Below are 18214 nucleotides of genomic sequence, written 5' to 3' on the forward strand. Positions count from 1 at the left end.
TCGTAATTCTTTAACCTAATAATTCTAGCGAATCAATCTATAAATTATACATATTCGTACAATTGAAATAATAACTAAATAATTTGACCTGTAATCTGTTAACCTATTTACCTTTCATCTTTGATTTCGGTAGTTTAAATCTATATTTGGAACTCTAAGTCATTTACTAAATGGATCGATCTAGAAGACTACATCAGAAGAGGATTTATAATAAATAATAATATTTAAGAAAATTTTATTTTATATATAATTAAATTATTACATAAGAAGTTGTAATCTATATCCTAGATGCTCCCAACATTTGAGGGGAATTTTGTGGCCATCATTAAGATAGTGTAAAGATAGTTTTTCCACTTGCAAAAGCAGTGATGATGAAACTTTAGATATCAAATGAGATATAGAATCGAAGGAGAGTCGCTTTCAGAGCTTCTAATGCATCAAGTCACATCTGCCAACTGTTTACTAATGTCATGCATTACTCAATAGTTTTTATTATATAGTGGGTGCGAAGATTTTTAACTTTGGTGTCCAATTATTCGTTTCTCATCATCTTCAAAACTTAAGCCTTTGATAGTGCAAGGTTACCAGCATTAAATGACTTCATATAACATGCCAAACTATGTTATCTTTCGACTCCGTCTTCCTTATTTAAGACGGTACCAAAAGGCTACGATTCTTTTGGTTCTTGGAGAATTTTCAAATTTGACGCGTTCGTTAGAACTTATAAGTGCATTTAATTTCATATCTTCCTATGCAAGACTATTCCTCAGGATAATGCTTCCATATCTGTTCTCAGTTTAGTAACAAAAATCCTATTGTTTTCCAACTTTCACACAATTTTATCTATTGCCATTATAGCTAGCATTTGGATATGGCCTACATCTTTTTCCATTATATCTTTTTGACATGATTTCTTTTAACATGTTCTTTATTATTGAAGAATATGATCCACTAAAGTAGATGACAAGAGACATGCCTAACCTACAAAAGAGAGAATGTTGAATTGGTAGCAATTTTATTTCAGAAAGATCAGTATTTCAGAAAATCATCTCCAAACATTCTTTAAGAAATTAATAAAATATTTAACAATTTTATTAGGGGAGGATACAAATTATTCATATCATTCTCGTTCCCCATCCCCTGTGTGTTTTGGAAATGTTAGGACTATTCTTGAATTGGATTTGTTTAAAAGAGCCACTAAATACTATCCATCCCAAGAATTTATGTGATCCAATACACTTGTTTCAGACATACTGTTTGGCCCCAACAAAATTACTATTAGTTCCTACCAGACCCTTGTAATGAAGAAAATATTCCATCATTTTTTTCTCTTTTTTTTTCTTCACTCATTCTTTTCCTCTTTCCCTCTCTTTACTCCTTGTCTCATGTATCTCTCCCTTGTGCAAAGTATTTTATTTTCCTTGTTTGTAAACAATAGAATCATAATTCTATTGTACATTTCTTTAAGGAAAAGTTTGTATAAACATGGGTTGATCGGATCATGTATCTTGGAAACACAACAATAAATAGGTACATAAATTTGTTGACACTAGTTATTTTTAACATTTCATTTTGTTAATCGTAGTATTTTTAATATTTCTTTTTGTTACATAATAGGGTTGAGGCGCACATGTGAGAATGAAGAAGTTGCTTCTTGATAACATGAGAGATTTGTATAGTTATTTGGGATGAAATAAATAACATGTTTGTCTTACAACATACGATGATTAAGACTTCATTGTAGAAAAACATAAATGTGGTTGAACACAGTTTAATACCGAGGTATATATGAAGTTACACCGCTTTGTATCAAGAGAAACATAATACATCATTTTCCATGAGTTGCAACAAGTTGACACCGTAGGTATTGATAGTTTTACTTGTGGCTATACACTCAGAGCTACTCACGGTCTACTATGTGTTTGTGAACTTATTGAATTTATCAGTATATATGGCTTCATTCCCTTGAAGTCCATTCTTATGTACATCGAAAGATGTTATCCATTTGTTGTTCAAACAACACAAGTGACTCTTGAGGTGAAATCACCTTAAAGACCAAAGTTTGTGAACTTGCAGTTCCGAATACCACTTTGATGTGTCCCCATTCAACGAAGATAAATACAAAGGATGCATCACAGTTTGTGAAATCTACCAAACATGAACCTTCAACATGGGAGCACGTCGATGAAATGAACACAATAGTTGGTAGTTTGGGAACTCCAAGTGTGGTTCACAAGGCTGGTTGTGACAACAAGAAGAAAAAATGGATCATTATATGGATGAATTTCGTGATGAATTGCAATAATACATTCTGAAGATTAATGATGTTACATCAGATGGAAACTATGGTTACAAGACAATTGAAGCTTTGTTAGGCCAGGTGAGGAGTTTTAGTTTCTTGTTTGCCAAGATTTGATTTGGAAACTTCGAACATGACACTCTTTTAATGTTTAATTATTTGGCTAAGAAGAAACACTGTTGGAATTAATAGCCTCTTTGTATGTTGAACATGGCCCAATACCCATTTCAAATGGGATGACTATTCCCGACATGAGTTATGTCATTGTTAGTTGGTATGATGTTATATTGGTCCACTTATCTAGGCTACAAAGTTGGACCTTCTTTCCACTTAGGAGTCTCGCACCAATGGCATCCTGTCTCATTGCAATTTTTTTGTTAATGGAAATTACTTTGTGTAGGTATATATTATCCACTAAATAGGGGTGGGTAAGCGGGTCGGCCTGCCTGCATAAGCCCGCATTGACAGCGGATCAGGTCAGTCCGTCCCGCATTCTTATACGGACCTAATAAATTGGTCTGCCCCTGCCCCGCGGACCCCGCCGGTCAAACGGGCCGGTTTGTGGGCCTAGTTTTAAAAGAATTTCAATTTCAATAAAAATATAACACAATCAAATTAAGTTCAACACAAATGTAAATAAAATATCAATAATTAGTCAATTACATAAATAAAATAAATAATGTCTTAACAAAAGAAAATCCAAACAATAAATCTAAAATATGAAACTTAAACATCTCCAACAATAAATGATTCCATATTTAAAGTAGCTTGAGCCTTCTCCATCTCCACATCTTCATATTCTTTTCTTAAAACTCAAAACGATAATAAATATTAGAATCAACTCAAGTGATTAAAAGACAACAATTATTACACATTATTTACCTTTCTCATCAAATCCTATTAACAAATTTTTAGTACATATCAAGCCTTGCACATTATTACCAAGAAGCCTAGTTCGATATTTGTTAAGCTCCCGTGAGCCAATACTAAATGCCGATTAGGAAGCTATTGTTGTAATTTAGATGCTTAAAATATCACAAGCCAACAATGAAAGATTTGGATTAAGCGAGATTCTTAAGGTGTTGTAGTTGGTGGGATTCTCAAACCATGGATTAAGCGGGCTTACGGGCAACCCGCGGGCCAAACCCACACAGTCCATGGATTAAGTGTGGCAGACCCAAAAATATTGCATAACTATGAACTATTTAAAAAAATCGACCCGTTACCGTGCGGACTGCGGGCCCTGCGGGCCAGTCCATGGACCTGAGTCCCTTTACCTACCCCTACCACTAAAGATACCATTTACTTTTGTAATCTAATATTGATTTATTTGGTAACTTTGTTTTTTGTATGATCATGTAGCTTTTTTTAAAGGATAATTGTTCTTGTCTCCTGTTGTACCACAATGGAGAAGATACTGCACACCCGAAGCCCGTTCATGGAAAAAGGTTGACATGAAACGTGTGCGAGCTTTCAACTCAATACAATTTTATTCAGCTAGATGATTTCAATATATGGTAGACATTTCTATGTATTGAAATAATTTTAAACATTGAATGTGTATTCAATTAATTTTATGGATGTATATCTCAACAAGTAGTAGACATTTCTATGAAATTTGATTTAATACATAAGTTATTTCTATTTATCAAACTATTAAAAAAACAAATAAAAATACAATGGAAGTATGATTCCATTGCATAATATACAACAAAATCATATTTTCGTTGTACATTTTTTTCCTAAAAAAATGTACAACAAAAGTATAATTCCATTGTACATTTTTTCAAGAAAAAAAAAGTACAATGAAATCACACTTCTTTTGTACATGCTTAATTGACCCCTACTTGCACAACATAATCGTGGTTCCATTGTTCATGTTTTCCACACACCCAGACAGAATTACAATTTTGTTGCACAAGTGAGGGTGCGAAAAAAACAACAAAATCATGATTCCATTTTACATTGCACAACAGAATCGCAATTCCTTTGCACAATGTTTTTCGCACCCCCATTAGTGCAACACAAGTGTATTTCTGTTAGGCATTGTGGGATGCATATTTTTAAATTTTGGAATGCTGGTAGGGGCCAATTGGCAATCTTGTTGGAGTTTATAACAACCCCCTACTACCCTACTATACTAACTAGCTTGGAACCATGAATATATACTTTGGGCCTGGAAACTAAACAAAGTTTGTCTTGTGCTATTGCTTCCTACACCTCCTTAGTTGTTTCATGCACTTTTTCCAAAATATTTTTTTATACCTTTTTTGAATTGGTCATTCTGAAAGGCAAAAAGGAGTGCAAGAAACAACTAGAAAGTGCAGGAAGCAATAGCCTTTTCCCTTATAGGCATGTGCTTAATAGACTAGCTTTTGGTATCCAAATTCTAATGCATTCGAATGGGCTAACCAACATATTAGGACCATTAACTCCACCACTTTGTTCAACATATTTAAAGACGGTTACTTCTTGCATCTCCACATTTTGCTTCATGTATCCCATCACATTTTGGATTGGACTTTCCTGAATGTAACGAGGTGTAGGAAGTAAAATATGCAGGTGTAGGAAGTTTTAGTCATGTGAAAATAATCTCGAACAAAAATTAATTGTCTAGGCTTTGTGGTTGGTTTAAGTGGTATTGAATTCTGATATCTTAAGTAAAGTCTTGAGTTTAAATCTTGTGAATAAAAAAATGTGATTGAAAGGAGAGATATCACTAAAGTTGATTAACCTAATTCTTCGACATACATTAATCATTAATAAAAATTAGTGAGTAATCCACGTCAATACAACAATGTCACCTAAAAAATATTACACTTTTTGGCAATGTTTTATTTTACCAACTTGATGATTAAAAATTTAATATTATTTTATTTTATCAAAAGGTTTTTAATTTTCATATTCTTCAACAATTGAACACAATCCAACCACAATTTCAACACCACAATAAAATCTAGAGTGTAAAATGAGAGAATAACTCTAGTAAAAAAAAAATTCCAAGCACACAAATTTAATCCAACAACTCAAAATCAAGTTACCAACATTTAATGTCAAATTTATCTTATAATTATAGAAAAACCAAAATATATCATATATTTTATTACGAAAGAGAAGCTTAAATTATGAAATAAAAAATATAATTTTAATCTCCATGAGTGTAGTTTACTAAAAAAATTAGGAATGTTATTTATTTATATTTTCTTAAACAAAAGTATAATGCTGAAATAGAAAAAAAATTGTGATTTAAACCTCTCCATAATTAGGTTTGTGATTTACTTATAAATATTTCTCATCCGTATAATAAAATATAAGAAAATAAATTATATACTGACAATATAAAATAATTTTATACTAATTAATATTTAATTATAATATCATCACATTATAAATTTATTAATTTTTACATTAATTATCTTATAAGTCATGCCAATAATAATTTTTTAGTTAGTTGAAAGTGTAATTGTTTTAGTCTTTCAACTCGTGAAAATATTGGTCAAGAGAGTAGTGTAAAGTGAGAGGGTAAAACAAGATTGCCTAAAGTAAACAGGGGGACGAAGAAGTCATCACGTGGCAACCCCCATGCTGCTGGTTGCAGCATGCGGTTGGTGGACAGTTAAGTATAGAAGGCATTTCTAGCAATAGTTAGTTATTACTTATGCTTTCCGCTATATATATTCAGCAGTGGGGGAACCCAATTAAGATGCCAAAATCACTCTATTTGAGCACCAACTTCAAATTCAATTATCATAACAAAATATAATTAATTTAGGCACAGAAACATGGTGGTGAAGGTCTATGGTCCTGCAAGTGCAGCCTGCCCTCAAAGGGTGTTGGTTTGCCTCTTAGAGAAAGGGGTAGAGTTTGAACTTGTGCATGTTGATCTTGATCAAGGAGAGCATAAGACACCTGAATTTCTTCTCAGACAGGTGGACTCAACATATACCTTAATTTGGTTAATTAAGTTCTAAGCGGCACACACACAAAGTTTCAATTTAATGAATTATTTCTTACCTTTTGTCATTAATTTCTGTGTTTATACTTTGTAGGATTGAAGTTCATTTTGTATTCTGAGATTTTCTTGCACAAGAATTTTTCATGTAACGAATTGAGCTATTTGTCCTTGATAATTAAGGGGATTTACATTTTTTGCAGCCCTTTGGTCAAGTTCCAGCTGTAGAGGATGGTGATTTCAGGCTCTTTGGTAAGAAATTAAAGCACCAAAAAATGAAAATGTTTTTGGCTTTAGCAATTTCTGTTACTCCCTTTTTAATGTTGTTCCAAATTTGATGTTTTTCTCTTCTATTAGTATTAGTAAATTCTTACGTTTATCATATAAAGAAATAACTCATTTTAACCTGGCCTTTTGTATTATATATTCATCCTAATTTAATGATTATAATAGATTTTTCTTATTCCATTTATTTTTTCACCTGGCCTTTTGTTCCCTTTCAATTTGATCTAAATAGAAAAGCAACAGAATATATTTCGATATATTTTACTTCACAGTTCACTCTATGTCTCATTGTATTTCATTGCTTTTTTCATTAAATATTCAATAGTCTTAAAAAAATTTGAGTTCAAAATCTAATTAAATCCCATAAAAAACATGGGACTGAGATCTCAAAACACTATTATATTTAGGACAATACATCTAGAGAGTATACAAATAAAGGTAATCAGAGAAAATGAATCTAAAATAGACTTTATTCTATCCTAAAATTTGAGTTTAAAAACTAATTCAATTTTATAAAACTAACTCATAAGATGAAAAATGTTCAAATATTATAATCTGATAGCGTGAGATCTCATAGAGTTTTGTAAATTTTGGGGGCAATTTTTTAATAAAAAATTAGATGAATCGTATTTTGAAACACGACTTTATAGTGTGAAGTCTTGTATTGACTATTGGTTTCAATTAATGTCATGGGAGTCGTTAATTCCATACCTCAATTTTTATCTTATTATTTATTATGCAGAATCCAGGGCTATTATAAGGTATTTTGCATCAAAATATGCTGACCGTGGCCCTGACCTATTGGGTAAAACCTTAGAGGAGAGGGCACTGGTGGAGCAGTGGCTTGAAGTAGAGGCAAGCAACTTCAACAATTTGTGCTTCAATATCATGTTTCAGTTGGTGATCCTACCAAAGATGGGTAAGCCTGGGGACTTGGCCTTGGCTCACAAATGTGAGCAAGATATAGAAAAGGTGCTTGATGTGTATGAAACTAGGCTCTCTCAAAGCACATATCTTGCTGGAGATAATTTCACTTTGGCTGATCTTAGCCACCTTCCAGGGCTTGAACATCTCATTGAGGAAGCTAAATTGGGACACTTGGTCACTGAGAGGAAGAATGTGAATGCTTGGTGGGAGAAAATTTCAAGTAGACCAGCTTGGAAGAAGTTAAAGGATTTGATTCACTAATTAAGAGAGTGACCAAATAATAATTAAAGAATGGAGGTGTTTAATAATTAAAAAACCAAAACCTCTATTTTAGTTTAGGCTGCAACAAATACATGGCGTGGAGAAAAATAATTTATCTTTTTTTTATGTATGAGGAAAAAAAATTCTTATGTAACTTTTTTGAATAAAAGTTACTCCTTCCTTCCGTTTCTTTTTATGTGTCATTTAAGTAAAAACATAAAAGGCCAATAAATTTTATATATTTAGAACTTCAATAATTTACAACTTTATTATGAAAAAGTCAGTACGTATTTTGTCGCAAGTTTCACATCTCAAAGAAAAATCAGTCTACTGTATCTTTTGTTTAATTATTGAAAGAGTTAAATGTATAACACTAGGTGTTTGGAACTTTTGTATTTGGAATTTCGGATTTAAGAGAAGCATGACCTTTTCTTTGTTAATTTAAGAAAACCTTTATATATACCATTGTATCTCAAATGCAAGAGATACTGCATCAAATTGTCTCAAGAGAAAACTTTTATTTGTACCTTGTTATTTTAAGAAAACCTTTATTTGGTTAAATTGTGATGGTGCCATGATAACTTGTTCTGTTTGGGTCACAATGTCTATTTTTGTATTATGACATTTTTATTTCTAGTAGGATTACCTTGGTTTTGACCATCTTTATTTTTATTTATGTAAACTTACAATTTTAATGTACCTGCAATTCTTGTCACAGGTCTTATAGAATAACTGCCCTATTATCCTCATATATGAAATTGGAAGTAGCAAGGAAGCGATTCCCATCTACTTACCATTCCAATGTTTACTGAATAGCAAAAAAATTCAAAACCACTTAAACCAATGAAAATTGGAACTGTAGGTCGCAACCAGGCCCTCTAATCATTAATTTCATCAAAGAGAGCAGACATGTTGACCTAAAATTTTAATTTCCGTGCACACAACCATGCTGCCTTCATTATATGATCCAGAGCATCGGCTTATTGTGCACGGATTCATATCCCATACTCCCTTAAAATATAAGCAATCAAAATCTAAATAAACAAATCTCAATTAACCATAGCTTATTATGGACTTTCAAATGAACACAAATACTGTCATGACAAGTACGTGTAACAAAAGAGCCAAACTTGCAATCTACATGTGATGCAGCACAAGCATTAAACTCTTGTTCATCATCGATCTCACTGGGGAAATAATCATTAATTCCATCTTGCAATGAAACACATTACATCTTCCTACTTTCATTTGTTTATTTTTTAAAGTATAACTAAAAAATGAAAAACTTTATTTGGAAATTGCGATCACAACTAAATATGATTAAAACGCCCAACTTGAATCATCCTAAGAATTTGTATTCATAAATCTAATACCTAGAACTGAATTTCACACTAATCCTCGAACTGTTTTAAATAATTGGGCATAAAACATAGATGATAGGACATTCAAGAATCTATATGAACCCTCCTAAAGTGCATACAAGCAAGGTGGATAGGTGGATCAGATTTATTTGGCTTGGTTTCTCAAAAGAGAAAAGTCGCACAGTATGTTCAGCTTCGATCATCTGGGGAAATAATCATCACATCCATTTTGCAATACAATCCATTAATAGACAAACTAATACTAAAACCACACACCAAATTCCAACAAATAATTATCAAATAAAAGTACACATGTTCCTATTAATCCGACTAAAATAAAAGTTCTAAAAACATTCTAAAAAATCAAATTGGGTTGGCAGGGATATTTGGAATTTGCAATCATTATCATATGATTAAAACGACAAACTTGAATCACCCTAAGTTTATAATCACAAATCTATCACCTAGAACTGAAATAAAGTTGCACAATAAGTGACAATAAAACAGAGATGATAACCCGTTACGAAATCTCTATGAACCCTCCTATACTGCATAGAAAAAATATGCATAGACGGATCAGATTTATTTGGCTTGGTTTCTCAAAAGAGAAAAATCGCACAGTATGTTCAGCGTCGATCATCTGGGGAAATAATCATCACATCCATCTTGCAGTGCAACCAATTACTAGACACCAATACCCAAAATAAACACAAAATTCCAATAAGCAATTATCAAATCAAACTTCACGTGTTCCTATTAATCCAACTATTAATTAAAACCTCTATATTCTAACAAGTGAGTTGGTAGGGAGATCAGAATTCTGGCTTGGAATTTCAATCCTCCAAAAGAAGATTGAATTACGTGAATAGCAAAGTTAGAATCAACTTCGATCATATGGGGAAAGTGTCATCACATCTTTTCCAACTCTACCACTATCCACATCTAAATTCAAATTTAAAAACACACAAACAAAACAGGCATCATTAACCTATTTCTTATCACCATACCTAAAAAAATAGAAGAAAAAAATAGAAACAAAGAAGTAAAATTGAGGGCTTTTTTAAACTAGCAGAGAATTTTCCTACTCTGCAATGGAAACTGAAATAAAAACAGTACAAAAGAGATTGCAGAAAGGGATTGCTATAGCGTCAGCTCATACACAGTACCCATTAGATTCAGAGCACCGGTAATCAGTATATTGACGCGAGAATCGCCACAAATGAGGCATACCCAATACGCAAAATCGAACCCTACAACAAAAACACTCTAAGATTGATACTTGGAGAGAAGAGTGGCGAATGAATAGAGAAACGATGAAGGGGGTTTATAAAGGGATGAATGAAAGAAGGTGCGCCGTAGAAACCCTAATTTAGGGTTTCATAGATTTTGAAAGAGGTTAGCAGAGGTGACCCAGTGGGCCTATTTCAGTCCATTACTGATCAGCCCACATATCACATTAGAAAGGAATAAAAAATTAATTTTTTTATGAGTGGGAACCGAATAAAAAAATGATATTAAAATATATTTTTTTTTCAAAAAAAAAGTTTCAGAAAATAATCTGCTCTTGTTTTTTTTAAATATTTTATATTTTGTTTTGAAAAAAATATTTCAAAAGAGTAATTTTAACATTAATACTTTCTTTTGGTTTTTAAAATTAAAAACTAAAATATCTCTATATTGTTTTTGTTTTCCAGTTTCAATTTTTTGTTATCTATATTCTTTATATATATATATATATATATATATATATATATATATATATATATATTAATTTTATCTTTCCAATCCCCACTTTTACATTCCAAATTCAATTTTTTAAAACTATTTTATAAATACTTTTTAAAAATTAAAATAATCTAGAAAAAAAAATATTTTATAGTTCGTATTCATGAACCATAGATAATTATAAAGGAGCAAATATCTTCTTAATAATAATTGTGACTTGCTTTTCTAAACAACAACTTAAGTATTTTTATCCACACGTTTTTCCAAACTCAACTAAAATATTCTTTGAACACAAAATTTCTTGAGATTTTTTAAGAAAAAAGATTAAGGAGGTAATGCTTACATACTCACTTTGTCTTAACAAGACGAATATATAAATTTAGTACAAGTATTTTATTTTTATTTATAAACACTTGGCAATAATTTGCAATACAATCAAGATATTAGAGATTTCATGTTCACGTTGACTTGAATGTTACAGGGTTGTCAATAACTTGATTATAAACATCCTGGGTTATTTATATGACTGAGAAAGTTTTCGTTTATGATCATTAAGGATTCTTCATTCTTTAGAAAATAAACTTTTGAAACATTAAATGTTGTATTTAATGACTTTTGGGGAGGTTTTTATCATGGGATCTTACATATATTCTTGTATTTTCTAGGAGGAGGGAAGGAAAAAGAGATTGCGGATTTAAGTCATCTGCTAACAAAAAATAACAATTTTATCCATTCACATTGTCCATTGCAAAGGTTCTTCCTCAACTCTTGCACCTCTATAGTGGGGCCAATTACACCCCAAAAAGTTATGTCACGACTCATAAATCATAATAATAATGTACCCGCAAATAGCTAAGCATATAAATTGAGAATGAGACACATCTCCATATATAGAGCAAACAACCACATACCACCTTCCTTCATGAGTTTCCAAACCTTAATTCCTTCACTTTCATTATCTCTTGAAATGGCTTCTTCACCGCTCTTGAGAGGCAAAGAATTCGTAACCAGTGGCATGCCTGATGATGCAATGAGGCGAAGTAGGTACCATGTGAAGAGGTGCTTTGCTAAGTACATTGAGAAGGGGAGAAGGACCATAAAACTTCATAACTTGATGGAAGAAATGGAGCATGTCATAGATGACAACAATGAGAGGAATCAATTGTTGGAGGGGAACCTTGGCTTCTTATTGAGTTGTACACAGGTTTTTACTTTGCTTTTTTTAATTCACCTTGTGAATGCTATTATGTGACATTATTATTAGCCTCTGGATTTTAATGTTGGACACTTGATACTTTCAGGAAGTTGCTGTTGATCCGCCTTATGTTGCCTTTGCAGTAAGGCCAAATCCTGGAGTTTGGGAATTTGTAAGAGTGAGCTCAGAGGATCTTTAAGTTGAACCTATATCCTCTGCAGATTACCTCAAATTCAAGAAAAGTGTATATGACGAATAATGGTATGTCATGTTTCTTCACGTTTTTGCCTTTTACCTTCTAAACAACTTCTCTCACCATCCCCCTTCTGCCCTCATTTGCATTTATCTTCTTAGCAATGCTTACTCACCCCAATTCAGATAATGTCTTATCTTTAATCAAAACAATAGTTAATTTATAGAGATTCACTTGTTATTGTTATACAAGACAATCTAGTAACAATTTTTCTTCTTTTTGTGTAGTGGCATAATAGCAATTTATGAACTTAAAAAGTTTCTGTCAATTTCTCATCAATGATTATCTATTTCCACTTTTCCCTTATATGAATATTAAAGCTACACAACCGAAATTCCCTCTACCCTGACAACCAACAGAAATGTAGCTTTCCTTCTTAAAAAAGACGTGAAAACTAAGCAGAAAACTTCTATAGCATTCCAAAATTGGTCCAGCTCAATATTTACGGACAACAAATAATAAAATGTAACAAAATTCTTAAGCAAAAATTTACAAGGATTGAGGGGGGAAATAGAAAATTAAGTCTCATAGGTTATTAGCTTAGAAATCATAATTTATTTATACTGTAACTAACTTAAAGCTTCAGTAAAAAAAAAAAAACTTAAAGCTAGTACGCGATAATTCATGTATCACAGCAAGTAATAAATTGATGTTACTATCATATCATATTAATATACATTGTTTTCTTTCAAGTGTAGGACTAGAGAAGCACTGGCCCAATTTAACAAAATATATCAACTCATGTGTTCAATAGTTGTACCTTGCCACATGAAAGTAGTCTACAACAGCTAGATATATTTTATATTTCGGCAACATTGTTTTGATCATGAACTTGGGTCTGTGCTGCAGGGCAAATGATGAAAACTCATTTGAAGCAGATTTTGGAGCATTTGATTTCCCTATTCGAAACTTAACCCTGCCTTCTTCAATTGGAAATGGACTCCATTTCGTTTCAAAGTTGTTAACTTCAAGGTTTAGCGGGAAACTGACCAAAACACAACCTATAGTGGACTACTTAGTATCACTAAATCATCAAGGAGAAGAAAGCGGAATAACAACATCAAACTTGATAGAACATTACCAGCAACTTTCTTTTTTCCTTTAAACATACTATTGAACATTAATAATCCCTTTTGTCATCTACAATGGTAGAGCCTGATGATCAGTGACACCCTCAGCTCTGCTGCAAAGCTTCAGCTGGCACTGATGGTGGCTGATGGACATCTCTCAGCACTTCCAAAGGATGCCCCTTATCAGGATTTTGAGCCTAAGTAAACCCCTTCACATTTCTTAAAAAGTGTACTATATTTGTACTCACTAATTTAATATATCAATACCATTTTCACTCATAGGCTCAAGGAGTGGGGTTTTTGAGAGTGGATGGGGAGATACTGCAGGAAGAGTGAAGGAGACAATGGGAACTCGGTCGGAAATACTCCAAGCTCCAGATGCAGTGAACCTGGAGAAGTTTTTTAGCAGAGTTCCTACAATTTTCAATGTTGTGATATTCTCTATTCATGGTTATTTTGGACAGGCAGATGTTCTTGGCTTGCCAGACACTGGTGGACAGGTAACATTTCTAAATACGAGTTATTAAGTGAAAATCTTGGGAATGCTTTTCATCTTTTGCAATTTGGAACAGGTAGTTTACATATTGGATCAAGTTAGAGCTCTTGAAGCCGAGTTGCTGCTCAGAATTAAGCAACAAGGCCTAAATGTAAAGCCCCAGATTCTTGTGGTAAGCTATCATACAAAAAAGTGATCCCTTTCTGTTTATGTACAACTTGCTTTTTAATAGAATTATGCAAGTATATTATTGGCCATGACAGGTGACAAGGCTCATCCCAGATGCTGAAGGAACCGAGTGCAATCAGGAGTTGGAACCAATCATTGATACCAAACATTCCAACATTCTACGTGTTCCTTTTTACACATAAAGGAATCTTGCGTCAATGGGTTTCTCGCTTTGACATTTATCCATATCTTGAGAGGTTTACTAAGGTATATATATGTGCTATAAGAACCTTTACTTGGTAGCTTTTATCTGTATTGAATTTTCCATCTGATCAGTTTACGGTTCATGTTAATAGGATGCGACAGCCAAGATTCTCAACCTCATGGAAGGAAAACCAGATCTTATTATTGGAAATTACACTGATGGGAATTTGGTAGCATCTCTTATGGCTAACAAACTTAGGATAACTCAGGTTACTACCCTATTATTGAAATTTTCCTATTCAGTAACTTTTGTGGCTGTAAGGATATCCTTTTTTGCTGCATAAATTAATTCCCCAGGTTGCTTGGAAACCAGGGAACTATCGCACATGCTTTAGAGAAGACTAAGTATGAAGATTCAGATGTCAAGTGGAAAGAGTTAGATCCCAAGTATCACTTCTCATGTCAATTCATGGCTGATAAAATTGCAATGAATGAATCAGATTTCATCATAACCAGCACCTATCAGGAAATTGCTGGAAGGTTAGATGTCATATTAAAAGAAAATATAAAAAATGACATCCTTTCTTTCTATTACTTGGAAATTGGAATATTGTCTGGCAGACTCAAGAAATTTACTTACATAGTTTATAAAGCAGTACCGATATCAAAATTGACAGAAAAAAGAAAATTAATAAATAAAGAAGAAAAATCAATTGAAGTTTGTAACATACTAAGTTCTGAAAGTTCTTGTTTGCAGCAAAGATAGACCAGGACAATATGAAAGTCATGCTGCATTTACACTCCCAGGGCTGTGTAGGGTTGTTTCAGGGATAAATGTATTTGATCCCAAGTTCAACATAGCTGCACCTGGAGCTGACCAGTCTGTCTATTTCCCTTACACAGACAAAGACTGAAGACTCACTCAATTCTATCCTTCCATTGAAGACCTATTGTATAGTAAAGTTGATACCAATGAGCATATGTAAGAGACTTAGTTGCTGCTTTTTTTGTGGTTAATGTTTAGAAAAGAATGACTATATTCTTCCAAAATTGTTAGTTTTCTCTGCTGAATATCTCCTTGAAACAGTGGATATCTAGAAAACAGGAGAAAACCCATCACCTTCTCAATGGCAAGGTTTGATGTTGTGAAGAACTTAACCGGGTTAGTTGAGTGGTATGGGAAGAACCAAAGACTAAGAAAGATGGTGAACCTTGTCATAGTTGGAGGCTTCTTTGACCCTTTGAAATCCAAAGACAGAGAGGAAATGGCAGAGATAAGAAAGATGCATGATTTGGTAGAGAAGTACCAACTCAAGGGTCAATTCAGATGGATTGCTGCACAAACTGATCGGTATTGCAATGGAGAGCTCTACCGCTTCATTGCTGACACAACGGGAGCTTTTGTGCAGCCTGCTTTGTATGAAGCATTTGGTCTCACTGTCATTGAAGCTATGAGCTGTGGTTTTCCTACTTTTGCTACCAACCAAGGAGGTCCAGCAGAAATCATTGTTGACGGGATCTCTGGCTTCCACATTGATCCTCACAATGGAGAAGAATCTAGCAACAAAATTGCTGATTTCTTTGAAAAATGCTTACAAGATTCAACACATTGGAACAAAATTTCTGCAGCCGGATTGCAGCGGATAAATGAATGGTAAACATGCAACATCAATTTCATAGATTAGAACCATTATTGTTTGACATTTAGATTACTATTACACAAACTAAAAATCTATAATGCATTGCTAGCAACTTTCAGTGAAATTCCCTTTTCATGACTTTGTTTTGTAACTATACATGGAAGATCTATGCAAACAAGATGTTGAATATGGGGAGCATTTATACCTTCTGGAGGTGGGTTAACAATGAACAAAAAGAGGCAAAGCAAAGATACATCAAGATGTTCTACAACCTTATGTACAAGAATTTGGTAAGTCAACATATTTTGTTGTTAGATGCATATACAGAACAATCATTGTCATGCAATAAGAATGACTGCCACTTTTGATGTGTCAATGTCACAGGTGAAGACAATACCTGTTCCAAATCATGAACCTCAATAACCACAACCAGTAGTGTCCAAGAAGCAAAGTGTCAGAAAACAAGGCACAAGGTATGCCGCACCATCAATAAAGATACTGAAATGTTGAACTTTGTTATGAATGGGAAGCTACGTGCGCAGCCCATAAGGAAAGCATGCAACCTGCTGCATGAAGCATTCACAGCGAGGAAGTTAGTTAGGAAGTGCCAATGCTGTTAGGATTCTGTTAGAAGTTTCTGTTAGAGGGTTCTATATTCTGTTAAGAACCTTGTCTTATAAATAGCTTGTAATAAGGTGTTCAAAGGAATGAGAATATAAGCTACTTTCATCTTCTTCTCTGCAATTTCTGGGAGGCACTTGGTCCTCGAAATCCAAGTATAACATTGGTGTTTTCGTTGAGAGTCCATGGCCGCCTTCCATAGCTGCCATACTCATCTCCACGCACCTTCGTTGCCGCACACCCTTCATCCCTTTGTACATCCAGCTCAATCCCTTGGGATTGATTTTGAGAGTACCCGCAAACGTTTGCTGAGCTTGTTCGATCCTGAGAGAACCCTTCCTTCATTTCAGCAACCACCATACGAAGCTTCCATGGCTGCCGTCCATGGCTGCCACTCGCTGTACGGAGCTTCCACCTTCCACTACCACCACCCCTTCCCTAGTCATTCTTTCCACACAGCCAACCACCAGCAACCATGTCCACAACACCCATTCCCTTCCATGTCCAACACAAGCAAGCACGAAGGATATTTGACTCACCTCGAGGCTGTCCTCACTCGTCTTGACGAGAGCATGCACTCCATGAATCTAAAGATAGATGAACTCCTGAACCGTTTTCCCCCTGCCACTCCGATCTCAAATGCAAACCCAATACCAGTTCCGCACCCCCACCACGCTGCTCCTGCAAACAATCACAGGATCAACTTAAAAGGATCATGGACCGACGGCACAGCACCACACCTTCAAGAAGAGAAGCTTTCGGAATGCTGTCCGCGGACTCCGTCTCCGCCACCACCTCCACCGCCGGCTCCGTCACCACCTTCGCCGTCACCTCCACTGGTCGCACTCATACAGCCGCCCCCCACAACCTTGCCCGGTCCGCTTCCCATTGTGATTGTTTCCCTCATCGCCAACAGCAACCCTCACATGTCCTCTGACCCCGCGGGATCACCATTCTCGGAGTCCGCAAGGAGCACTTCAGCCGTGGAAAGGAGCTCGACCACTCCTTCCCCCTCACCTTTTACACTGCAAAATGGTTCGACTTCCGCAACACTAACCTCCATCTGCTCATTTCTTCACCCATTTTAATTTGGGATCCTGGTTCGAATGTTGAAGCCATGGTGGTAGCCCCAACACCTTGAGGACAAGGTGATTTTGATGGGCCAGGGAATGTTATGAATGGGAAGCTACGTGCGCAGCCCATAAGGAAAGCATGCAACCTGCTGCATGAAGCATTCACAGCGAGGAAGTTAGTTAGGAAGTGCCAATGTTGTTAGGATTCTGTTAGAAGTTTCTGTTAAAGGGTTCTATATTCTGTTAAGAACCTTGCCTTATAAATAGCTTGTAATAAGGGGTTCAAAGGAATGAGAATATACGCTACTTTCATCTTCTTCTTCTCTGCAATTTCTGGGAGGCACTTGGTCCTCGAAATCCAAGTATAACAAACTTCCTCTAACATCTGTTTTTCTTCTCCTTTTTTTTTTCTTTTTTCATTTCTTGCTGCAGCAAACGTTCCCAGTCTGGATTGCAAAGGTAAGATTTAACTAATTGTCTTGGATTAGCTCATGATTTTCACATGTGTATGAACTTAAGAAATTCTTGCTTCATTTCAGCTTATTTGGAGCTTAATGGCCTTAAGTCCCGATCACAAAGCAGTAAGCAAGTCAATTGCTAGGGTATATCATGGGACACGACTCAACAGTGATCCTTCTTAGATCTTTTACTCCATGTGTATATCCTTTGTTCTTAAAAAAAAAT

General features: G+C 34.4%; 1 protein-coding gene, 4 non-coding genes and 1 pseudogene across 5 annotated transcripts; 2 read left to right on the forward strand and 4 right to left on the reverse strand.

Moving 5' to 3' along the window:
• Positions 1–6018: 6018 nt before the first annotated feature.
• Positions 6019–7975, forward strand: LOC100812502 (glutathione S-transferase F11-like). The gene is made up of 3 exons (NM_001254482.2): positions 6019–6228; positions 6455–6503; positions 7279–7975. The coding sequence occupies exons 1-3, from the start codon at positions 6082–6084 to the stop codon at positions 7722–7724; spliced, it is 642 nt and encodes a 213-aa protein (NP_001241411.1). The 5' UTR covers positions 6019–6081; the 3' UTR covers positions 7725–7975.
• Positions 7976–8578: 603 nt separating this feature from the next.
• LOC113000287 (small nucleolar RNA snoR100) lies at positions 8579–8685 on the reverse strand. Its single transcript, XR_003265578.1, has one exon. It is a non-coding gene; the product is annotated as a small nucleolar RNA snoR100 (small nucleolar RNA).
• Positions 8686–9219: 534 nt separating this feature from the next.
• Positions 9220–9313, reverse strand: LOC113000279 (small nucleolar RNA Z103). Its single transcript, XR_003265570.1, has one exon. It is a non-coding gene; the product is annotated as a small nucleolar RNA Z103 (small nucleolar RNA).
• Positions 9314–9656: 343 nt separating this feature from the next.
• On the reverse strand, positions 9657–9750 carry LOC113000278 (small nucleolar RNA Z103). Its single transcript, XR_003265569.1, has one exon. It is a non-coding gene; the product is annotated as a small nucleolar RNA Z103 (small nucleolar RNA).
• A 142-nt stretch (positions 9751–9892) lies between these two features.
• On the reverse strand, positions 9893–10004 carry LOC113000280 (small nucleolar RNA Z103). Its single transcript, XR_003265571.1, has one exon. It is a non-coding gene; the product is annotated as a small nucleolar RNA Z103 (small nucleolar RNA).
• A 1773-nt stretch (positions 10005–11777) lies between these two features.
• On the forward strand, positions 11778–18127 carry LOC100816429 (sucrose synthase 5-like; annotated as a pseudogene).
• The last annotated feature ends 87 nt before the right edge of the window (positions 18128–18214 follow it).

This window comes from Glycine max, chromosome 18, assembly GCF_000004515.6.
Source record: "Glycine max cultivar Williams 82 chromosome 18, Glycine_max_v4.0, whole genome shotgun sequence".
Taxonomy (NCBI): domain Eukaryota; kingdom Viridiplantae; phylum Streptophyta; class Magnoliopsida; order Fabales; family Fabaceae; genus Glycine; species Glycine max.